General features: G+C 57.0%; 6 protein-coding genes across 6 annotated transcripts; 3 read left to right on the top strand and 3 right to left on the bottom strand.

The window, feature by feature from the left end:
- Positions 1-706: 706 nt before the first annotated feature.
- On the top strand, positions 707-5925 carry BJ171DRAFT_484528 (Mak10 subunit, NatC N-terminal acetyltransferase-domain-containing protein). Its single transcript, XM_053108999.1, has 17 exons — positions 707-776; positions 1063-1164; positions 1325-1467; positions 1677-1817; positions 1913-2077; positions 2186-2348; positions 2573-2797; positions 2897-3060; positions 3167-3232; positions 3426-3584; positions 3708-3806; positions 3954-3995; positions 4281-4420; positions 4537-4705; positions 4800-4967; positions 5155-5286; positions 5384-5925. Exons 1-17 carry the CDS (start codon positions 719-721, stop codon positions 5513-5515), a joined length of 2268 nt encoding a protein of 755 aa, XP_052971683.1. The 5' UTR covers positions 707-718; the 3' UTR covers positions 5516-5925.
- A 165-nt stretch (positions 5926-6090) lies between these two features.
- On the top strand, positions 6091-10534 carry BJ171DRAFT_3868 (uncharacterized protein). Its single transcript, XM_053107158.1, has 13 exons — positions 6091-6174; positions 6480-6502; positions 6764-6802; positions 6975-7002; positions 7167-7244; positions 7361-7497; positions 7573-8161; positions 8308-8432; positions 8531-9326; positions 9476-9613; positions 9721-9946; positions 10074-10284; positions 10429-10534. The coding sequence occupies exons 1-13, from the start codon at positions 6161-6163 to the stop codon at positions 10485-10487; spliced, it is 2463 nt and encodes an 820-aa protein (XP_052971682.1). The 5' UTR covers positions 6091-6160; the 3' UTR covers positions 10488-10534.
- A 732-nt stretch (positions 10535-11266) lies between these two features.
- BJ171DRAFT_576391 (P-loop containing nucleoside triphosphate hydrolase protein) lies at positions 11267-15528 on the bottom strand (the record flags this gene model as incomplete). Its single annotated transcript, XM_053113748.1, has 16 exons — positions 11267-11305; positions 11449-11534; positions 11664-11763; positions 11957-12030; positions 12180-12248; positions 12352-12433; positions 12567-12671; positions 12796-12942; positions 13033-13145; positions 13310-13384; positions 13646-13720; positions 14005-14121; positions 14430-14559; positions 14656-14943; positions 15069-15316; positions 15489-15528. The coding sequence occupies 16 exons, from the start codon at positions 15526-15528 to the stop codon at positions 11267-11269; spliced, it is 1788 nt and encodes a 595-aa protein (XP_052971681.1).
- A 170-nt stretch (positions 15529-15698) lies between these two features.
- BJ171DRAFT_3865 (uncharacterized protein) lies at positions 15699-16765 on the top strand. Its single transcript, XM_053107157.1, has 3 exons — positions 15699-15894; positions 16099-16239; positions 16364-16765. Exons 1-3 carry the CDS (start codon positions 15779-15781, stop codon positions 16449-16451), a joined length of 345 nt encoding a protein of 114 aa, XP_052971680.1. The 5' UTR covers positions 15699-15778; the 3' UTR covers positions 16452-16765.
- On the bottom strand, positions 16217-19330 carry BJ171DRAFT_484520 (UEV domain-containing protein). The gene is made up of 8 exons (XM_053108998.1): positions 19209-19330; positions 18834-18918; positions 18430-18668; positions 17697-18144; positions 17389-17570; positions 17137-17270; positions 16913-17015; positions 16217-16804 (listed from the first exon to the last, which is right to left on the bottom strand). Exons 1-8 carry the CDS (start codon positions 19248-19250, stop codon positions 16709-16711), a joined length of 1329 nt encoding a protein of 442 aa, XP_052971679.1. The 5' UTR covers positions 19251-19330; the 3' UTR covers positions 16217-16708.
- A 1795-nt stretch (positions 19331-21125) lies between these two features.
- BJ171DRAFT_576388 (Ribokinase-like protein) lies at positions 21126-23415 on the bottom strand (the record flags this gene model as incomplete). Its single annotated transcript, XM_053113747.1, has 10 exons — positions 21126-21288; positions 21429-21540; positions 21727-21838; positions 22005-22109; positions 22243-22435; positions 22574-22620; positions 22733-22786; positions 22940-22985; positions 23200-23230; positions 23343-23415. The coding sequence occupies 10 exons, from the start codon at positions 23413-23415 to the stop codon at positions 21126-21128; spliced, it is 936 nt and encodes a 311-aa protein (XP_052971678.1).
- Positions 23416-23558: the final 143 nt, after the last annotated feature.

The following is a 23558-nucleotide window of genomic DNA, read 5'->3' as shown; positions in this document are numbered from 1 at the left end:
AATGACATCGCGCCGTTCAAAGGAGCAGAAGACTTTGAGGAACGCAAACTGAATGACGACTCCCGAGAAGGTATAGAGCAGCAGCGACCACTGCAGGTAGTTTGCGATCGTTTGTCGGATGCTAGCCGAAGCCTGGCGCTCCACTGGAGACCCGTGTCCGAAGAGCGGCAGCAGATGCAGATTCGCCGGGGGTAGAAGCGGGTGAGTTTGACACAGGGGCAATCGACATTAGTCAAGGCGACAGATCGCTGTGGACATGGGCCGAACAGAGCAAGCGATCGCGCTCCGGGTCGACGTTACCAACCTGAGAAACGGAACCGCTTCAGGAGAAGCAGGGGCACGAGCGACAGGAAGATCACAACCGAATACACATGGAGCCGCCAGTTGAAGAGCCGCTTGAAGAATTCTAAAGAAGCAAAAACGGAGTGGTGTCAGAACAGAAGGCGGGTGATCGGCGGGTTAGCAAGATGGGAGGCGTTTCAGACGGGATGCTTGCAGCTGGGCCAACATCACGAGAGCAGATGCATTGGGCGACCAGAGAAGCCGAGGCCATTCGAGCTCCAGAGATTCATGGACGTGATCTGACCTACGAGTCTAAAGATCTTGCTGGGCGCCACAGGAGCCGAAATCACTAATTGCAGGGCAACGACGGCGCCGAGGGCCAACGGCAGCGATCGGATGAGCCGCTGCGTCAGCTCGTGGCCCACGATCGATTTGTATGCCGACCTGGCAGTGTTCTGGGAGGCCACAGGACTCATTCCGGCGGCGCAGGACAGGTAGGCGAGAGAGATGGAAAGCTGGATCCCGGAGACAGAGATCCGGGCGTGCGGAATAGGCAGTGTCCAGAGAGGCCGGTGCGGATGCGTCCTGCTGCAGGGCCAAGGCCGTCGCTCGGTGGTTGGTGATCTGTTGGCCGGCTCGGTCTGGCCATTGGCTTTTTGCGTTTGTGACGCTTTTCATATCGCCCAAATATGGGCGGCTCGAGTGCATTTGGTCGCCGGCTCGATCCATCGCTCCCGGCATCGCAGCCGCTGCCATTCCGGTCCGAATCTCTCTGCTCAGGCGGTTTCCTGCCAGGACGTCGACCACAGCCCAAGCCAGACCAGACCGCCATCTGCCACGGGCAACGCAAGATGGACTCGCCCGTCGCCGACCTGGACTCTGGTAAGCAAGGCTTCGCAGGCACTCATCCGAGGAAGACGTGTTTCTGGCGGATACGCCCGCTGGTTTGGCCCATGTTTTCGCCGGGCGTCGCACTCGCCAGCACCACCGCCGACAACAAGCAGTCCGGAGCCTCACCGAGACCCCATTGCGTTCTCTGCAGCCTGGAGAGACTGGAATCCATATGATCAAAACAGGTTTGACGACATCACGGACGTTGTATATGCCGCCACCGATGCCATGCAAGTCGGGCAGCTCGTCCATCATGCCAACTTTACTCTGTTTGAGGCCATGTCAGCCATCGAGGTATGCTGTCTCCACCAGACCAGGACATCGCCGACATGGCTCAGAAGTCGCCACTTGCCCTCACTAGCAGCTAGTGTCCAATAACTCGCTCATCAATGGTTGCTCGGTCCGTGGGCAATGACAAGCTCCTGATCCACAACTCCTGTCTTTGTCGTTGCATCCGTCCCTGAATCCGCCTTTGCGGCTGGATCCTCGGCCTCACATGTCAGATCATGGATCCCAAGATGGACTCGGGCATGGATTTGCCGCCGTCGATCGGGGAGGTCAAGCTCACGCCAGACGAGATTGTCTTCCGCACCGTTCCTCCGTCCGAGGAGATCGGGATCATGGACGAGCTTTTGGCTCGGGAGGTCCGTGATCTTATTGTCCTCGCACTTGTCTACAGCAACGCCTTGTGATCCGTCGCCTATCTCAGAGTTAACCGAGTTTGCGTCTGGCACGCCAGATGTCATGGATAGCCGGCCATATGCTGTGTCAAACGGTCTACACTTGTGTGTTTGTGCATCGACCCCTGAGCATCCGGTCCCGCTCACTCAAGCCGTACGTCGTTTCGGTTTTGAAGACGATCCGCCTGATCAACACCGATATCATCGGCCGGTTTCTGTACGATGTAGGTCGATCAGGAATCGCTCGCTCGGGCGGTGTGGATGGATGCTGCCAAGAACTCAGGCTTACTCACCACCATCGGTTCTGCTCGGCCATCCATCTGGCGACCCAGGACGAAGACTTTTCCGCCGACACCGCGGGGTTTCCGTTATGCGAAGAAGTCTCGGCCGAGCGACTCCTCGAGTCGCTCAAACAAGCCGAGTATAGTCTCGAAACGATGCTGGAGTCGGCTAGATCAGCCAAGGACGCTAACGTTGGAACGATGGCTCCGCAAGGTTGGGACGGAGCGAGGCGATCAACCATCATGCAATCTTCCTTGACGGAGATGTCGTGGCGAAGCTCAGAGCTAGCCGCTGCGATTTATGAGCCGATAGTGGACGCGATACGGGCGCAGACGTTCTCGGTGGATAGGCGCAGGCATGTCTCAGGAAAGCAGGGCAAAGTTGATATACCCGTGGACCTATCTGGCGCTGACGAACCCCTGCCTCTGGTCCAACAGGCGAGCCTAGTGAGAAAGCACAGTCGGACTCAATGAAAGCATCAAGTCGACACAAATACACCGAGGCGATACTGCATCGGATACGCTTCCGCCAAGCATTCTACTCGTCTTTCCTGGCGATATCGGGCCAGCAGGACCGGGCGCTGATTGTTATCCATTTACAGCAGGCCTTGGCCGAGTTGGATATGATCGAAAGCAGTCAGCATCTTGCGGCAGACGTGGGCTGTAAGTTGTATTGTGCGAGACTCGTGAAGACATCGGATATCGCTGGAATCGCCATAGCGCATTTGCTAATGCTGCTTCGGGTCGGATGTGTTCGGACAGATGCATTCGATCCCCTGGTGACTCGGAAGCTGTTTTCTCACGGACTCCCACGAGCCTTGAAGGACATTTCCATCCATGATTTGATAGGCGCTTGCCGACTGATGCTGAGTCAGCTTGTTGAGGTGTTTCAGATACCATCCGACGCCAATGCCGAGATGCTTCAGGTACTTTGGCTGCCGTCCGTGACCCAGTGTTCGTGATGACCACCTACCCCAGTGACGACAATCCGCCAGTTTTCGAACACTGACTCTTTTCTCCAACTGCTTGCAGAGGTTCCTTCACTATCGAGCGCGGCGAGCGGACGTGCCCAACATCATTGTGCGATCCTTGACTCAGGTGAGCCCTTTGACGAAGGAGCCGCCAAAGGTGGTTCGTGGTATCCAGCAGCAGGCGGTATCGGTGTGTGTATGTCTGGTGATCGTGAAGAGAAGCCATTTAGGACGCTCCAGAGCCGGTGACAGTCTTGTGTTGCTCCACATGCTCTCGTCGCGCCTCGACCATGCTCTAACATCGTCCGCTGTGGAATCAGAAAGCTTTCTTTGCCGATCCCAGCCGCATCAACGGTGCTGAAGGATCCGAGTTGATCCGGGAGTGGATCACTTCCGAATACCCGACAGTGACGTACTTTTCGATCCGGCACGACGGACTCAACATCCTCATTGAAAACTTTCTTGCAGTCGCCAGCAAGGTAGAGAATGATGCAGCACACAGCGTCAACAGCGCAACATCGTCGGCGCGATTGTTCTGGCGCCTGAGCAGCAGAATCTGCTCTGTTGATCCAAGTTCATAACCATAGTGCTTTGCTTTGCAGCAACTATCCAATATCTTGTGCATGTACTCGTACAACTCTGCGAGACAACGCCGGCGCATGTACAAGATTGCCCTTCTTTGGGACCAGTTCCAGGCCGAGGTGCGCATGCGGGCGACTCTGTCGCGAGAGAGCTTTGGTTGGCTGGTCGTCGGTGATTCCAAACGCACAGGCGGACAGTTGCTTCACCAACAGCACGATCGAGCCAGCTACTGCGAATCAAGTCTGATTTGAACCGTGTCTTTGCAGGCGGAACAGCTTGACATGGAGCTGCAAAACTCGACCTTTTCGGTAAGTGGTGCAGCGGTGATTTGGCTCTGGCGATGATCGTTCCTGGTTCAAAGTAGCTGGAGCAAAGGGACTCGAGATGTCAGTGTGATGTGCAGTCCAGTCCAGTAGCGATCGTCATCGCCTCGTCGAGGGCGTGAGACAGTCGCATCTTGCTCTTTGTGTGGATGCATAGCCTGTCCTGAGCCCGATATTGTCTGTATTTCGCGCCACTCACCATAGCTACGGTCGCTATCCCTGCATTTTGTGTCGATGCTGTGGGCCTTTCTGGGATTTCCCGGAACACAGGCCGAATCCCTTGGAGATCTGTCGCCGTTTTTCCTGTCGTCGTGGGTGTACGCACAGAAACTCGAAATGTTGACGTGGACGATGGCGACGGGCTTTGAGCAAGAGATCTATCGCCCCTACGAGCTCGTGATGGTGTTCTGGTGAGTTGGCTTGGAAGCGAGGCAATGCGGCAGCAAGTCAGTGTGAATTGACTTTGTAGATGCAGGCTCCTAAATTAAGCTGGTGGCGGGGGGACATCTGTGTCGTTGGCTGGCAGGTACATGATCCATCTCTATGAATGTCAGAGCGAGCATAGCTCTCGCAGCGATGGTGTCACCCTTGAGCAGCAAGAGTTCCTTCGCTCCGAGCGACAAGCGACTCCTCTGCGAAGCTTTGATCAGCGACTTGTGCTTGGGAAGAAGCATCTGGTCACGGCGCTCTTCCAGGCAAGTGCATGAATGCAACAGCACGGGCATACTGCAGCCAGGTGTGGCCACGACCGCCAGCGTCTGTTGCTGACGGTCATTGGCGCTGCCACAGATCTCAACGCTGCTCCATCGACTCGGCAAATTCGCCAAGCCGGATCCCGCATTCTATCGAGAGGACATCCACTTCCAGAATCGATTCCGATTTTTCACGAGGCTGTCATCGCCAGCATACGGCGACTATTCCCAATACCTTACCAGCATTGAGGCGATATCGCGTTTGGTGAGCACAAATCTGATCTCGATGGGACCGGGACTCGAGCCGGGGTGCGAGCATATCTTGGTTTGCCCCGATTCCTCAGTTGTTGTTCGGGCTGTTGGACCTGGTTCCCGATGTCTCAGCCTTTGTCGACGGTCACTCGGGACAATTGCACGTACTGACAGGCTGCTGAACGGCCGGCTCCCTGCAGGATATCGAAGCTGTCCTTGAGCTGGGGCGGTTCAACTTGGACAAGGCCAAAGGCTACTTTGAGGGAGCATCCGATATCTACAAGTCGTCGAGTCGCTACTTCGTGCCTGCGATCCAGGGCGATGTCGAAAAGGTCAGCGGAGTGGGGGTTTGCAGCAGGCTTCCATCACTGTTTGAGGGGCAGGCGACTGACCCGCCAACGGCCTGCTTTCTGTCGCCGATGTATTCAGGACCTGGCCGCCCTGATTCAAGTGACCACGGCGAATCGAGCCTTGTTCGAATCAGACAAGATCGGAGCCATCGGGGGTTACGACTGGACCAGCCACCGAGTCTTTCCTGTGGCGCTCTACAAGCCCTCCTGAGAGAGAAGTCGTCGATCCAGACCTGGACGCCAGTCAGCGGTGGTGCCAGAATAGAACGAGTGCGACCAATGTCTGCACGGCTGCCCGATGCAACCAGAAGCGTGCGGGGCGTTGCGGAAGTTTGGTGGAAGAATCGGCGGTCCATTCCAAGTCCAGGTCCAGGCCCGTGCCCACCACCAGTGGACACGCTGATGCGATTGCCAATGCGATTGCCGATGCGACTGCGAATGCGATTGCCGACTTGCGCATCGGAGGGCGGTGGCGACAGCAGCGCTGCTCATGCACATGGCGGTGACGCCGATGCTGATGCCGTGCTGGTGCTGATGCCAAATCGTTGTTGTGAGGCGACGGACCCGTGACGCGCCTGCGTGGCGGTGGTGCTTCCTTGGCGCGGGTGGCGAGGCTTGTGGGACTGCAGCCACAGAGCAGCAGGCCACAGCCACAGGCGCTGTGCGACGGCGCGGCTTGTGTGACCTCGGATGCCAATCGCCGCACAGAACTCCTGCACAGAACTCGCCGGCTTGCCCCCCTGTCCTCGTCTGCTCGCAAAAGCCTGTCGGTCCTGCCCCCTTCCACCTCCGTCGCCCATCGCCTTCGTCTGCACGTCATCCTGGCTCCCGCATCTGCCCTGCTAAGCTTTGTTGAATGGTACAACCAGGGTAGGTCTCCTCGGCGTCGGCCTTTCTGACCGTGGCCCGGCTCGGTGCACCCACGCTCCCTCCTTCGCCCAAAGTCGACTGTGCCGTTGAGCTGCGGCATTCGAAGGCACTCTGTCTATTGTCATCGGTCTTGCTGCCCCATGAGATACTCGATCTGCCTTGGGATTGCGGCCCGTCTGGCATCTCGTTCAGCATTGCCAAGGTGCCCTTGCGTTCTGTTGCTCATCCGCACCGACCCTTGCTGCCGTCGCCGCTCTCTTTCCCGCTCGCTCGCCAACCGGCTTGGCTACGATTGCCCGATTCAGCTCCCAAAAGGTCCAGCTTACGGGTACGACAGTCGTTTTTCGCCTCGATTTCATCTGCACCGTGTGTCCAAGGGACCAACTCCTCTGTGCGGTCACATACAGCGCCATTACGGAGGTTTTGTTGCTACTGCGTGCGCTTGGACTTGGCTGCCCAGTCCCGAAGTCGATCCGGTGACTGAATGTCTCACCATTGTTTCCTATCTTTGTCGGGTTGCGGCCCTGGCCATCGAACTCCATCGGCAATTCGTGGCTGCCTCTCGGCTACATCCTCTTCTGCTGGATAGTCATCGCCGCCGATGGCTTGATCAAGCGGGATGTCTTTAGTAAGTCCAGCTCGATCTGGGACAGCGCCCTCGCTGGCTGGCTGACTCCGGAGCTCCACAGCCAGCCACGAGATACCCTCTCGGCTCACCCCGGAAAGCCTGACTTTGGTTTGCCTGTATTTCTAACCAATTGCATCGCTGCACCTCCCCCCCTCGCTCCTGCATTCGACAGAGCTCCCTGATGCCTTTGTCATTGTCACGTATGTGCTGTGGGCTCTCTGTTGCCTTGCGTTTCTGGCCTGTCGCTCTGTCGTCTTGTTCTGTTGCTCAGTTGAACCTTGGATTCGACACTGCCAGCCGGTCTGGCATGAGTCGTCGTCCGCCTGTATTCATGTCTCTGTTTCCATATCGGCATCCCCAACAGCGTCGATGGTGAACAGACCCACACCACTTCTGTCATGAAGAAGACTCTGAATCCGTACTGGAATGAGCGGTTTGAAGTGTAAGAAGTGCTGTCGGCTCCGCTCTCGATTCGGTGGCCCTTCCGCCAGCCCTGTCGACCCCGCTCGCTCAGGCAACTTTGCTCCCGCACCTAACTAACGCTTGTCCCGCTCCCAGTAATGTCACCAACACCAGCGTCATTACTGTCCAGGTGTTCGACCAGAGGAAATGGAAGAAGCAGACCAACCAGGGTTTTCTCGGCGTCGCCAACATCCAAGTCGGACAGATCTTTGATGTCGCTGCTGGTGGTGATGGTGAGTTTCTCGGGATCTCCTGTCCGTTATTGATCGATCGCGCCGACTGATTAATCTGCTTCCTGCTCCTGCCAGAAATGCTCACCCTGGAGCTCAAGAAAGGCAACTCGACCGAGAACGTCAGCGGCAAGCTGATTGTCAACCTCTCGACCTTCAACACCACCGTCAACCAAGAAAGCCCTGTCCGCCCCACACCTCCGGCTCTCCCCGCCAGCAGCACCATTTCGACCTCCAACCCGCCTCCGGTTAGCATGGCCCCGAACCAGTCCGGCGCTTCTGGCTTGAACATCCAGGCGGCCTCCCAGACCGTCCCACCCCCCGCACATCATCACCCAGCCACGCAGCCCCAACCTGTCATCCAACCCCAACATACCGTCCCTGCCCAGCACCCCGTCCACGCCCAACCCACGGTGCAGCCACCACCGATTATCCACGCTCAGCCAACGGCTCATCCCCAGCCTGTGCAGATGCCCACTCCCTCCCTGCCCATGCCGCAGCCCCAACCTGTCGCTCAGCTGCCGCCCATGCAAGCCCCCCAACCGCGACTTGCCGTCGTCGACAACTCCCCACTCCCCCCTGGATGGGAGCGACGACAAGACCAGCTTGGCAGAACCTACTATGTCGATCATAACAACCGTCTGACCACCTGGACACCTCCTGTGTTGTAAGTGCCCCACTCTTGTGCTTTTTCCCGCCTGTTAACTTGTTTGCGCATCCGCTCTTGCTGCGGCCATTTCTCTTCCGATTGTGCCTTTCATCGTTTGGTACACAGCCCTGAGCCAGACTGCCTGTTTCCATGCCTTCCGCCAGTGCCCCCCAGCCCCAGCCTCAGCCCCAGCTCCAGCTCCAGCCGCAGCCGCAGCTCCAGCAGCCACCGGCTGTCCGTCCCAACCAGCCTACGCCAACTAGCACAGGACCTTTGCCTTCTGGATGGGGTACGTCGTCGTGATGTCTTGACGCGGCTCTCTGTGGATGTTGTAGCTCACCTGGCTTTTATCACCGATGCTCCTCGTCATACGCCTCCTCCCTGCAGAACAACGCTTCACTCCTGATGGCCGAGCCTACTTTGTCGATCACAACAACCGAATCACCACTTGGGTCGATCCTCGCCGCACCGACCAGCCCAGTCGCCTCCCTGCACAAACCCCGACCACGCTTGCAGTTGCCCTGCAAGAGTCCATCGCCAGACTCGGCCCCCTGCCCGGCTCGTGGGAAATGCGCATGACCAACACCGGTCGAATCTATTTCCTGGATCACAATGCCAAGATTACCACCTGGGACGATCCTCGTCTTCCCTCCTCTGTGGACCAGTCGGTGCCGCAGTACAAGCGTGACTACCGTCGCAAGCTGGTCTACTTTAGAAGCCAGCCCGCCATGCGCCAAGTTGCGGGCCAGTGCCACATCACCATCCGCCGAGAGAGCATCTTTGAGGATTCGTACTCCGAAATCATGCGCTTCCCTGCTGCGGAGCTGAAGAAGAGATTGATGATCAAGTTCCACGGCGAAGACGGCCTCGACTACGGCGGCCTGTCGCGCGAGTACTTTTACCTGCTCTCCCACGAAATGTTCAACCCTAGCTACGGCCTCTTTGAGTACTCTGCCCACGACAACTACACCCTCCAGATCAACCGCAATTCCGGCATCAACCCCGAGCACCTGAACTACTTCAAGTTCATCGGACGCGTTGTCGGTCTGGCCATCTTCCACCAGCGTTTCCTCGACGCTTTCTTTGTGACCTCGGTCTACAAGATGATCCTTCAGAAGAAATGCTCCCTGAAGGATCTGGAGAGCATTGATCCCGAGCTCGGCAAGAGTCTGCAATGGTGTCTGTAAGTACTGATTGCGGTTGCAGCCGCAGGGTCATTCCATAGAGAGGCGGTGCCCTTACCTCGTTCTCGTCACTGCGTTACGCTCCATGATCCCCACGATTAATCCTCTGTCTCGCTTCCCGACTCAATCGTGCGCTGGCGCAATATAGCGACAACCCCATCGACGGCATCCTCGACTTTACCTTCTCGGTCGACTACGAGAACTTTGGTGTCGTCGAGACCTTCGAGTTCAAGCCCGATGGCCGCAACATCACCGTCACAGACGAAAACAAGTCCGAATACGTCGAGTGAGTGTTCCACAGCGCCACAGCGTCGGTCGCGGCCAATCCTGCCTTCTTGAGCTGTCATGCTATCCCGCTCTTGGCTGACGCACGCTCTCGGTTTTTGTCGACAGGCACATGGTCCAATACAAGACCTACCAATGTGTCGAGGAGCAGTGCAAGGCCTTCATGCAAGGCTTCCTCGAGTTGATTCCCCAGGAGCTGATTTCGGTCTTTGACGAACGCGAGCTTGAGCTCTGCATCGGCGGCATCAATGAGATCGATATCGATGACTGGAAGAAGAACACCGACTACCGCGGCTATCACGAAGGCGACGAGGTTATTCGCTGGTTCTGGAAGGTACCGCTCACCCACATATCCCCTTTGCCGTGCTGTGTGGAGCAGTGTCTCTCCTCTGCAAGCTGTAGAGTTGTACCTGGCCATATCCACGTTCATCGCTGACTTGGTGATTACTACTGTTCTTCAGTGCGTTGGCAACTACGACAACGAGAACCGCGCTCGACTGCTACAGTTCGTCACAGGTACCAGCCGTATCCCTGTCAACGGCTTCAAGGACCTCCAGGGCAGCGATGGTCCGCGAAGATTCACTATCGAAAAGACCGGCGATCCCAACGGCCTGCCAAAATCCCACACTTGCTTCAACCGCATTGATCTGCCTCCGTACAGATCCTACGATGGTAAGGGCGATTGCCGGCGAGAGTGTGCTCCTGTCTGTTTTGCGGAGAATGGTGCGCTTGGCTCAGCCGGAAGCTGAGATGCCTCTTTTCTGTGGCTCATGACCAACCGACTGGGCTCCTAACTATCCCGCTTCTATCACCCAGCTCTGAACGCCAAGCTCACGCTGGCTATTGAAGAGGGTGGACTCTTCAACCTCGAATAATCTCCTGCGACAAGCCTTGCCCCCCCCCCAGTGGTGACGGGTGTGCCGCATCCCACAGCCGCGACCACTGCTGTCCTTCTCGCTCTCTCCGGGTCTACTTACAAGCGAGGTCGTAGTCCACGCTACACGCCTGCGCTGCCGCCTTTCTATTCTCACAATCGCTACCCCTTGGGCCCTCCTCCGTCACCGATCGTTCATTCACTACTGGCCCTCGATTGGACACTCCATTGCTCGTTCTCGAGAGCCGCCGTTCCTGCCACTCCCTCCAAATGGCCCGGTATTTACATTTTGGGATTCGCTGGCTCAATTCACTGCTCCATCCATCACCAAACATGCGTGACGGCGCAGCTCAATTTGCGGCGTCCACCGCCTCCCACTTTGGTTTGCTATGTCCTCTCCATCTGTAGTTTCCGCTTCCTTTCCCCCCTCCTTTCTTGTGCTTGCACTTCCCTTTGCGCCCATCTTGCCCGTTCTCCTTCTCTCCTTGCTTGCGTTTGATCCCCCTCCCTCATTCATGTTTTGCTGAGCGGACAATCTACAGTCGTCTCGTTTGACCACAGCTCCTCTCCTTTATGCCGCTCTTTTGAATGATCTTGTCTTTCTTTCCCATCTATTTTGCTGTCGAGTCGCACTGAGCATTCATGAACAATCCACGACGCCTATCGGCCGGTCGTTTGGTTGACTGAATACACATAGCTTCCCGCTATCTTTACAACCTATCGTTCCGATTGTAGATGCCTCCAGGCTTGCAGAGTCAGCTCACCAAGCTGCTGTTTGGCCTATTGGAATGTGGCCACTGCAAAATGTCTCCATTCGACCTGTCCAAGCGTGTGGTTGTCAATCGCTGAACATGGCTGATCTCTTGTCCGCCGACCCTTCCCGGCGCTGGCGCTTCTTGCCATCGAGCCCACCCACTCCCGGCAAAGACAAAGCGCACCCCGAGTCGCCGCCAGATACTCACTGGTGACTGCTTCTCCAAATCGCCTTCCAGTCCTTCGCGGATGCAATCCATTGTGGCCTTGTTGCAGAGCTGGACGAGACCCGCACCTGGACAGGATGTCATGCGCACCGAGTCGGCCACAGAGCTCGTCAGCATAGTCGCCTCTCCTCACCAGCCGCACGCGACGGGGTCAAAGCTCGCATCGAATCCAACAATCCCTGTTGGTCTTGACGAACCTGTCAGTCCCTCTGTTGTTTTGGCCAGACGCTCAATATCGGTCTGGGACAGCGCGTTTGGTGTCCGGGCCAAGATGCCCTGCAGTATGGCGGCCCGGCTCTGCGGAGGTGGGAAGGTGAGTGGCAGAAAGCATGTGTGCAACTTTGAAGATCCCAGCTGCTGCTGCTCTCTGTTTGCTTTGTCGCTCTAGGGTGTCATTTTCAAGTACCAACGGCGTCTTCATAACCTACGGGTTGGCCATAGAACCCCAACCATGATTTTGCTCCTCCGCATGCGCTCATCTGCTCCCTACCTCGGGCGATGGCAGAGGAATATTGATGCGCTCATCGAGTCGCCCTCTTCGCAGGATGGCAGAATCCATCTTTTCTGGGCGGCTGCTCACTGAGCTCCTCCGTCCCATAGCCCGATCGCACATGGATGTGCAAAGAAGAAAGAACCATGAGTTTGCAACGGGCGAGACGGTGCAAAGCATCGACAGAGCAAAGTATCGACAGAGCAAGTATGTGAGCCTTTACCTGCAATCACCAGCACATTCTGTGCTGTCGTTGGAACAGCACTCCGGCGAACCCGGACGCCGTCGAGCTCTGTGCATCCCGTGAAAATAGGAGAGAATCAGAATTGCCCAAACCACGCTCTCTTGGTGTTTCAGTACCCCGAACAAAGCTCATTGCGCAGCGGCCGACCAACCTGTCAGAAAGCAAGTGATGATTCGGTCGTCGGTGCCTTCAGACGAGGATGAGCTGCCTCGAGCCTGCAACAGCACATCGGCCTGGGAGACAACGAGTCAGTGGCGGGAAGTCAGCGCCATCGCAGCCACGCAGAATGGAAACTGGCTCTGGAGAACATGTCCCCAGGGTCGAGCGATACCCTGCCGAGTTGTCGCTCGGACGCAGTCACTGCACCTGGTCGATGATGATGGCGCAGGGTTGGTCGCTGTGAGCTTTGGAAAACAGATCAGCAATGCTCTTCTCGGACTGGCCAACATTCTTGCTTCGTACTTGGGGGCCCTGGGGGCCGCAGTGGATTGGTCAGGCAGTTTAGCAGCAAGTCGGTTCTGCCAGAGCAATACAGTCGCAGCCAGACTATGCTTGAGTTTTCCAGCGCCATTCGCTTTGAGTCCGATGGCCTCACCTCGACGTAGATTGTGCTGAAGCCAAGCTCAGTTGCCAGAGCCATGGCAAGCGTCGTTTTACCCACACCTGATGGACCGCATATCAGGACACCGCGGGGCTTTGGCAGCCCGATTTCGGGACGTGCAAACGGCAGAACGACGCTTTTCTGAAAGAAAGTGGAAATGGCGGCCAATATTCAAGATGGTGCTTGCGTACCCCGGGCACCTCGGTGGTGTCGATGGTGAAGCACACTCACCCTGAGCGTTTCCAAGATCGAGTCTATTCCATACAGCCCTTGGAAGCCCTTGGCTTCTCCAGCGTGTTTGAGATGATGATGGCGGTAAATCGTGTTCTTCTCTCTTGCACTTCCTGAGTCACCGTCCACAGCCGCAGAAAGCTCGAAGAGTGAGTGCCATGTAGGTTGCGAGCGCCTGCTGCCCCCACCGAATCCATGAGCAACCCGATGGCATACGTCCATGGAGATCCGTGCTCGAAACCGGCTTGGATGCATGAGAAGCGAACTCTACTCATACCAAAGTCGATTTGCACATCGAAGCGCCCGCTGCGGGTTACGACGGTATCAAGGTCCATTGGCCGGTCCGTCATGGCTGGGAGTGAGCACAGAATGAGCATACTGCTGCACTAGGACAAGGTCGCATTGGCCGACAGGGTGGTATCCGCGCACTAGCGTATAAAGAGCGATCCGAGTCTAGACATGCCTGGACATGCTTAGACATGCTTAGACACGCTTAGACATGCTTAGACATGCTTAGACATGCTTGGTCATGCTTAGACATGCTTAGACATGCTTAGACATGCTTAGACATGCTTAGACATGCTTAGACATGCTTAGACATGCTTAGACATACCCAGAAATACCCCGCATGTTTCGGTGGTTGTTGGGCTAAAGAATGAAAGGATATACTCCAGAACCTTCTCGCGATCTACATCGTGGCATCCCGAGGGCCCAAACGCCACAAAGAGGAGATGGATGATTGTTGGTTAGCACACGTTCCTGCTCGTAGTGGGCTGGAGAGCGGGTCGCACTGGCAAGTAGTGTCCATTTCATTCGCTGGCTTGCGGAAGAGTGGCATGAGAGCCGCCCAAACGGGGTGAAAATACACCCATTCGTGTGTGAACGGAGTGCAATACGCCTGCTGCACCCGAAGGACTGGGAGAAGCGCCTCTGTACACTCGTAGACTTCTTTTGGATTGGAAAAGTACTTACCTCCGCCAGCATCTTGCTTCCTCAGGCGACCAGCAACTTGATCAAACTCCTCCAGGACAACGATTCTCTTGCCGCGGACCTGCGAAATCTCAAGCAGCAGGGGATCCAAATCGTATGCTGCAGATCGCCACAAGCAGAGTAAACACATCGATCATACGTATCAACAACAGTGATCATAGGTATCAATAGCAGCAATTGAAACAATCGCCACAGCATCGATCCTGCTACGATCGGTCTCAAGCCAACATCGATGACTCTCACCGTTCCGAAATGTGGCGCAATTCAAAACCTTGACTGGGACGGACGTATCTTCGTTGTGCCAGAGATGCCCGTGAGAAGGGCGGTGTGGTTTAGCCCATGGACTACTCGACCGATCCGCATCTGGACTGTGACAACGACACAGGGTTGCTGGGTCTTGCTGGTACCTGAAAGCCGGCGGTGCAGCTGCTGCCTCTCGCCCCAAGTCATATTGCCGACGACGATGCCACTCCAGCTCTTCTGCTTCCAGCCGTCGGGAGTCCATGAGAGCGACGATTGGATGTGATTCAGGAGCGTCTGCATGTTTGCTGCTGTCGGCGTCGTCGTTGATTCTGTCGTCGATACAACCGCTGGTGCCGCTGTAAGGCCCTCGGCGGGATGACCTCGACTCACACTCGGCGAGTCGGTTGGAGCGTCTACTGTCTTGATGTGCAGCGCCGAGGACGGTCCAACGGACCGGGGCCAAGTGCCCGCTCGGAGAGGGTCGTCGCTCCTCCCGACCGTCAGCACAAACTCCTCCGAGAACAGATGCACCACGATCGTATCGTCCAGCAACAGGGCTTTGCCAAGCAGCAATGTCTTGATGGTCTCGGACTGAGCGACAAGACGATCGATGGCTTGGGCGGGATAGCGGCGTTGATCGATGTTGAGAATCAAATTGCTGGCCAGAATAGCGGCGGCCTGCAAGCATCGAGAAAGTTTGAAAATGCCGCTGCTGGATCGTCGAGCTTACAAGTGTTCCTCCAAGCACGCCGAGAGCCACATCGATAGCAAACGTGCACAGCGAACCAAGCTGCGGCACCCACCTTGCGTATGGCCAAGCCAGTGCCATCTCCAGAGCCGAATACCGAGGCACAGGCGGTGCGCAGAGCGTCGGTAGGGTGATAGGTCCGCTTCTCGATCGCCCAGACGGCGAGGCCGTCGAGATCGGATGCTGGGCAGTATCGGATCCGTGCGTGGATGCAGTCGGCACCGCCGGCAACCGAGTTCACTGCGACGATTTCGCCAGGCGCATGGCGGGACACAGCCTCCCCAGAGATCTGCAGCTCGAGATCTGGTCCAGAGACGGGTGTCGGCGTTAGTCAAGATAGTACAGCATAGCAGCGGCATAGCAACGGCATAGCAACGGCATAGCATGGCATGGTTTGCATCTGAGACGGTCGCGTGGCTCGCTGCAAACGGCCTCGACGGATTGCTATTGTGCAGCCGCGCAATCGAGTGCAGACCTGTGCGCACGGCTGCATAGGACAGCGGATGCGAGAGCATGTCGTCAGAGTCTGGCTGGTGCGCTTGCGGGTGGAAATGCAGTCGAGATCTGGAATCAGGAGCGAGCCCGAACGTGCGACGAGGCAGCACCTTCTCGCCGAGAGGACACTCGGCGCTCGCACCATGAGACAGAAAAAGTTGGCCTTTTGCTCTGTCTCGATCCTTCACCTCCATCGCACCATCGTTCCATAGCACCATCGCACCGTCGCACCATCGCCGTTGCGTGTCCCCAGTCCACTTTGCACAGCGAATGTCTCAGTCTACACCGACCGGCCCTGCCGACCAGAGCAACTCCTCCTGGACCGACCTGAGCGATCCCGACGTCCAGCGCCGCAAGCGATCTGTCGATGCCAAGTTCGGTGTCGGGTTAGTTCCCAGTCCGCTCGCTCACCAAGCCGGCCAAAGTGCCTTTTCCACTCCCGCTCTCGTTGCGCTCAGCGATGCTGGGTTGCGCCAGAACTCGTTCGGCTGACTGACTGGTCTGCCCTCTGGCTTTCCGCTGCTGTTCTGCGGTGTGGATTGCGCATGATTGCATTCCCTTGAAATCCCCATCCGGCGCACTCGCTCAAGTGCTTGGGAGCGGGCCTCGAAGCAGGTCAACCCCCACCGATGCCATCTCCACATGCACGATGCGATTGTCTCGCTTCAGCGCATGGATTGGTCAAGCGACACCTTCCGGCTGTTCTACGAATGTCTGAGGAGCAAGCCAGGGTACGTACCCACCCAGTTTGAATTGCAGCAGTCCTCGATCTCCAGGCGACGATGGCGACTCATCCTAAAGCGCCGCTCAGAGATATACTGATCTGGGCTCGCTTGCCTGCTTCCCCATGGCTAGAGAGGAGCCGGCGAGGGCTCCCCCCGAGCGCCTGCCCTTCACCCAGCATTCGGAGCCAACCTTTTCCAAGCGAGACCCTTCCTCTTGAACCGCACCCAGCCGTCGCTGCCGACTCATCTCCGGCCAATATCCAATAAAAGGAAAAAAAGCCCCTTCTGCCCCGCTCGCCTTGGTCTTCAATGAAGGCTGGTCCATGGACTCAGGACAAGGCAAACTCGGATATGCAATGGCATCCATTCGCCAAGATGCCGCTGATCGTCCGTCAGCCAACCGAACGGCTGTGCTGATTCGACCACTTTCGCAAGCGGCGTTCAGCTTCCACTTTCGATTCTGAAAGACAGCGGCCTAGCGATAGCCCATACTAGGAGTGGCCAGCTGGCCTTGGATCTTGAGTATCAGCGCGCGCTTCATGAATTGCTCGCGGGAGAGGTTCCGAACGATCTGCACAGGCAAAGTCGGTAAGAAGCCAATGCCTGCGAGCCATGCCGTTCGCCGCCAGCCAAATCGCCGCGCTCGCTGAGGGATCGGACCAGTCGACCCCACACATACCCGCATGAAGTTTGCAAGATCGATTTTCTTGACGCTCAGGGCCTCTCGCAGTTGATAGATGGTATCGTCGATTGCCTGATCATCTGCCAGGGCCTCTAGCAGCCTGGATTGCAATGTCAGCGAGCTCGGGGTATCAGATTGCCGTCACGATCAAGGGACAGAAGACATGGACGACACGCTCTCCCCTGACCGTCGATTTGGTGGCGACAGTTTGTTCAACTCACTGGGCATGGACGGCGGACACGGGTGCCAGAATGTCGTCGACTCCTGGATCAGGCTTGTTGGACAGCTCCTGGTTGAACTGCTCGATTTCGGCAGATTTTTCCTTGAGGATTTGGATGTTCTTTTGGATTTGGTGCTAACAGTAGCCACAGGCATGACGCACAGTGGGAGTCATAGCCAGAATGTCAGTCCGCAGCCTTTGCTCTCACTGGGGTCTTGGTCATCCGTGCCTTGCGATACACATGTGCGCATACCTCTTCGCCCACCAGCCGATTGAATACATCGTCGATTCTGAACCGGCCCTCATTGAGTTGCTTGTTGGCAAGCAACAGCGACTCCATCTCCTGGCGCATCCGCTGCTGTGCTTGCGCTTGTCTGTCTCTGAGCTTGTCTCTGAGTGCATATCGAAGCTGCGACAGTTTGGCAGACTGGTCATCTGCATGGACGACGACAAGCTCGGATGGTTAGATTTGGAGCAGCACAAAGTAGTTGCGTGCACCGCCCTGATCGCAATAGCGCAGAGCAGTCGAGGCGAGGGCATCCGATATCGCTCTGTGGCTACCTGACGGCACGCTGGGGGCGGAGTAGTTCTGCGAGTCGATCAGCGACGGAGGTCGGGGCATCTGGATGAGAGGACCTGGCGGAGATGCACTCTGAGACCTGGGTAGTGCTGTGCTTGGTATCAGGGGTGAGGTATTGCGCTTGGCGAAATTGGGCGCTGGGAACGGAACTTGGCTCGCAGTGGCTTGAGGCGGCGAGCCAACGGTGCCTGCGGGATAGCTCGGCGGCGACGCAAATGAGGGAGAAGAGCCGAGCTTGGAGGCCGGCTGTCCTGCTGGAGTGCCCTTGCTGGGCGACGAGCTCGGGATCGGTACCGACTGAGACGGCTGCGGACTGAATGCTCTGGTGGCGGCAGGTGGGCTGAAGCCTGGGTTGGTGGGCTTGGAATACACGGGCGGCTCGGCTTTGAAGACATCCTGCATGGCTGCGATTAGCTGAAGCAAGTTGGACTTGGTTGTTTGAGAAGAGCAAAGCCGATGGGGCGGGAACAGAAGAGTGGCGATGGTGAGGTTGTATATCGGTGAGAACAGACACGCTGGATTCTGAGGACCACGAGCATGCCGGTGACGGAAGTGCAGCAGCAGAAGTTGGAGTGCATATGTGGCATATATATGACTCCCTGGGTCGGCCAAAGGCAACAGCAACGAATTCGGCCCCACAGCGTTTAGAGAGAGCGCATGAATCCTTCGGCTGCAGACGCAAGCTGCAGGAGCAAGCTGCAACCGACCGCTCACCTCGGCGCTGAGATGCCAGTTGGCTAGGACCGGATGGTAGAACTTGCCCTGGCTGTCGATGTGCCGCCCAGGCCGCAGCAGCATTTGTGCCGTCGGGACAACGAACGGGATCGGCGCCTGCATCGGATACGACAGCGGAATCCATATGGCGATTGGGATGTTGTAGGAGGACTCGCGGTAGGTTACTGGGATGGTGCCGTGCAAACAGAGCAGGACCAGAGTCTTCCCATCGTCCTGTCCTGATACCACCCACAGCAGCCCGGGCTTGTTAGTCCTCATCCATGTCGAGTGCCTCAGCAGCATTCCTCGCAATGCCCAGGCTGTCCAAGCCTGGTTGTCCGGGCGGCTTGCCCGGCGCTATCCATCCACGACCGCCCTGCGAGTCGGCAGCCGAAGACACCCACTGTACGAATCTGTCTTGGGCTTGAGTCCCGTAAAGCTGGAGAGAACACGATCGACATCGAAGAATGTGCGATCTTTGTTGTAGTACTGAATGGAGGAGCAGGCAGGATGATGGGAGGGGGGATTCATATCAAGAGCAAGGGCCAGTGTCAGGGCCGGCGTTAGCATCGTCGTGATGCTGAGCGAGCAATATCCCCGATGGCGATAGTTCGAGCGGCCCATCCAATGCTATCGGATTTATCGCTGTCGCGGAGCCGAGCCATGCCCAAGGACTGAATAGCGCTCAAATGTCTGCCGCGGGGGGTGAGGCCGCGAGTTGCAGCAGCACGATGGGTGAGCGAGGGAGTGAGTGAGCAATGCAGCGATTGCAAGCGCACCGGGTTCAGAATTTGGTTCAGCCACGTCCTCGTCAGGTCCATGGCGGTTTCGGGTCGGGTCGAGGCGAGGTGCCGAAGCAGGCAGCGACCAAATGCAGAAGAGGGAGGGCCGGGTCTGGGTCTCGCAGGAAACGATGAGGACCAACACTATGAAAAAATTTCTTGTTAATAAAATCAGCGAGAACGACAAAACGCGCTCTCGGAGCCACCTCGGTCGGCGAGAAGAGCAGTCTTTGGCGAGAGACCCCCGAGGGAAGGCGAGAAGCCTCTCGCCGTCACACACACACACTTTGCACAAGGGAGTCAAACACCTCCCATCAACCATCCCAAGAGGGATGGCAACCCCGAAGTGGACTGCCCAGAATATGGGCGACCCGGCATCCACTGTCGAAATACTCAAGGAACAGTGCGAGATACTTACAGTCTATCCAGAAATAAACGGGACAGTCACTTTCTGGCTTCTGAAGCCCGCTGACTGACTTGTAGGCCCAGCGGGCAGGCCATGGCATTGCACTCCTGACTTCGTTGGCAATCGAGTGGTTTTGGTTGGTTTGGGAAGCACAGTCTTGAATACACCCGGTCGATCTCCATGGGCGATGATCGACTGGCATACCGAGATCATGTTCCTTGAGGCATTGATGTCTCGATCCCACAGCGTATGGCAGCTTGCACAGCTCCGGACAAAGTGTGGTTTCTCGATATCAAGATGCTCGACCTTCTCGAGTCGCTTGGCATCCCGGCAGTGTGAGCACACCTGTGATGTGTTGAACTCGTTCACCGAGCACACATGGATCTTGGAGACGGATCGGTCTGGTGGGCGTCTCTGGTGGTGGTGGAACTGCTCAAAGTACTTGGCGAACCTGAGTCTCCTGGGACTGGATGCGTATCCCTTCCCCTGTTTCCAGGAGGCATTCCCAAAGGCAATCACGATGTCGGTCTCCCTTGGTGCCTGGTCGATGACTTGCTTGCACATCTCGTGGACGGTGCGCTGTCGCTTGCCGTAGAGATCGAGTCGCTTGAATCGCCGTCGCCGGGTCAGGCTGAAGTACAGCTGTTTGTCCAGCATGTCTCCAGTGAACACATGGTAGATGTATCGCAGGAAGGGATCCAACCCAGGGATCTTGGGACTTGGTGTGGTGCTCATCCATTCCTGCAGACCAAGGGCCTTGTGGGTGCTCTGGATCCACTTCATCACCTGGGTGGTGACTTTAGCTTGGGAGCCATCAGTGCGAGAAAATAGCGACGATGGCTGGTTCTGCCCTTGGGGAAGAAAGAATCTCCTCAAAACCAGCGCATTTTGGGCTGGCAGAGATACTGCACAGTGGCGTCCTTGATTCAGATCCAGAAACGCATCGCTCGCTCAATCAGTCGTGGGAAGACATCTTGTCAAGGTGAGTCTTGCCTGATAGCCAAATGATCATGTCATCTCGCTGACACACAGCCACGCTTGACTAGGTTTCCAACCAGAGAGATTCAGATGGTGGTGGTTCTTGTCCGCAATCGGAGTGGAGCTTCCAACAATGATACAATTGGTCATTCCTCCACACCAATCGCCCACCACCACCGTCAATCGGCTCAAGGTGATACCAAATGCCGTCAACCGACCATGGCTGGATTCCAACTTTTGCTGCATCTTGGTCTACAGCGTGTATTCATATTCGAGATGAGCAGCCGCGAGGGGGCCGGAAAAAAATTGATAGTGCAAGTTCGGGCGAGCCAGGGCGTCCAATCGGGCGGGCCTTGTCTTGGGCGAGGGGCCTCGTGATGGCTGGCGGCATGACCTGCCAACGAGGCAGATCGAGATGGCCAAGGATATATTTCTGGGCACTCCATGTGCAGTCCCCGGCAGCCGACCCAACATGCGCTCGTTACAACAGGTTCGCAGGCGACTGGGGCAGAATATTCGCCGAGTGCCGGCTACGAATCCGGGAACAGCTGCCCAAAGACGCTGCCGATCTCTTCGATCATGTCCGTTGTCATCATGGACCGACCCTTGCGTTGGAACGCCGCGGCCGAGCATTGTCTGGTCAGCACGCATGCGCCATAGCAGGCAGAGAGCTGTGGCGAGGCTTCCGATGCGCTGAGCCAGAGATCCGAGCCGAAACACAACAGAGTGGTTAGAGGAATCGTCGGCACCGACTTTGAAAGACACCCACATCAGATGATCCGATCATTGCGCAAGTACTCGGGCCTGTCGTCTGCACTGTTCGGCATACATACTTGTCGGCCGGGAAGTGAGTGCTCCAGCCAAGAAACGTCGCCAGACTGCCAGCGAGCAGATCGCCCTGCCCGCCGCACCGTCGGTTGCTTCCTCCAATGTCGCACTTGAGCACTATGCCAGCGGTACAGACATCAGCCATCGAAACAGCGATCGACACAGACATCAAAAGTGGGCACTCACGCAGACATGAAGGTAAACCTCCACGCAGACATGAAGGCTGGCCTCCACGCAGACATTCCAACAACTATCTTGGCGGCAGTCCGAATCTGCAAGCGTCTGTTACTCAAAGTTGCTAACCGTTCAATCCGTCCGTAATCACATCGACAGCGCCTTTCTGCACAATGGTCACGTTGCCGAGTGCTTTGCTGAGTTTTTGAGCCGCGGTTCCATCATGATCCACGTCAATGTCCTGCGAGCAAACCATGTGGGTTATCAGATCGCCACAACGGATCGCATCGCACGAGAATGAGGAATACTGTTTCTTCCAGCAAGGGCAGCGGCCGAGTACGACCATGCCCACCAGCCGACTCTGCGGACACTTGCAGCAACACATATGTTTGATTGCGCGCACTCACATGCTTCTCGCACAGACGCTTGAACTCATTTGCGTTGGGAGTCAGGACTGCTCGGCGGTACTGATGGATGACGGAGGGATCCTCCTGGACCAGGAAGAGTCCGTCCTGTGGGTATCCGCGAGACACATTGTCAAGTGGTTGCGCCGGGATAGCCGAGTGTGCTCGCATGCTCCGGTCCTGCCAGTTTGGCCTGAGCTGTCCTGGACCCACGCAAAAAAGTATCGATCTGGGCACTCACAGCGTCAATAATAAGAGGAAGATTGTGTCGTCGGGCCGCCAGGATGACTTCTTTTGCAGTGTCGAGCATTACACGATCGCGAGAGAGACCCGGGCCGACGACAAGTACATGCAGGCGGCCAAACAGGGCCGAGACCTTCGCGGCAGCCTGGGAGGCTTCACTGCCTGTCTCGATTGCTGAGGTTGACTGGGGCCTGGCCAGGCTGGTGAAATATCAGCTCGGATTCGGTGTGCACGCGCACATGGGGACATGACATTGCAGAACCCATGTTGTTTGCCGCAAGTCTGGGGGTTGTGAGCGGGCACGCATCGTTGCACTGATTGAGACGAACCTCTCCGTTGACAAGCAAGGATGCACGATCAGTTCCGGGGAGTAGGACTGGATCGTAATATCAAACAAAACGACGTGACTGTGAGACAGGGCACCGATTGAGCATCGAGATTGCCGGCGAGGCGTCTGAGGAGCGCCGGATCAGCGAGTCTGGGATTACCTTGATGACGATGCCTGCGCTCTTGGCACAAAAGACGTGGCACAGATCGGCGCCCTGTTCACAACGCTTGGTTATAATCGGTTCTTACTTCCGCCCGAGACGACAGCCTCGGCATCGGCCAGGGCTTGCTGTGGCCCTTGCGAGAGAGATGGCGGCGAGGCCCGTCATCCGAGCTGGAGACAATGGTCTGCTGTCGCCTGTACATACGGCCTTGAGAGCGGATATTCCAGCAAAATAAGGCGCTCCGGAGTATCTGATCAAACGAAGCGGGAGGCGTGAGACGGGAGAGCCCGGATGCACGGAGAGAGTGCGTGAAGACGAGATTCATGGAATGCCGTCGCTGCTGCTGCTGCTGCCGCTGCTGCTGCTGCTGCCGCTGCTGCTGCTGGATCAAGCCTCTCGACCATCCAAAGTGATCCGCGGAGCTATCATGGAGCCGCCATCGGGGCGCTTGAGCAGTCTCTTACTCTTCGCTTCCGCCGAGGATTCCAATCCGGCCTGTCAGAGCCAGCAGGGTGCGGGAGGGAGATGCGTGTGCGAGTGAGCGAACGAACGAGGGTGTCAGAGGACAAGCTTCAGCCGGTCGCCATCTGCGAGAGCATCGACGCACCGGCCTGGCCTTTGTATCGCTCGGGCTTCAGCGGCGGGATCAGGCGGCGGACGGCCGCTAACGGAGTCGACATGGTGTGCTGTGGACGAGCAGACAGCAGACAAGTCGTTCGACGGACCAGATGGAGGCCAAGCAGCAACCAGGATCGGTCGTTGGCTGGCTGGCTGGCTGGCTGGCTGGCCAAAGGAGACAAGGGTCCGCCCGTGGCAGTGCTCT

The sequence above is a fragment of the Polychytrium aggregatum genome (genome assembly GCF_025602895.1).
Source record: "Polychytrium aggregatum strain JEL109 chromosome Unknown BJ171scaffold_1, whole genome shotgun sequence".
Classification (NCBI taxonomy): Eukaryota; Fungi; Chytridiomycota; class Chytridiomycetes; order Polychytriales; genus Polychytrium; species Polychytrium aggregatum.
The sequence above is the reverse complement of the archived record's forward strand: the minus strand, read 5'-3'. Positions and strand labels throughout refer to the sequence as shown.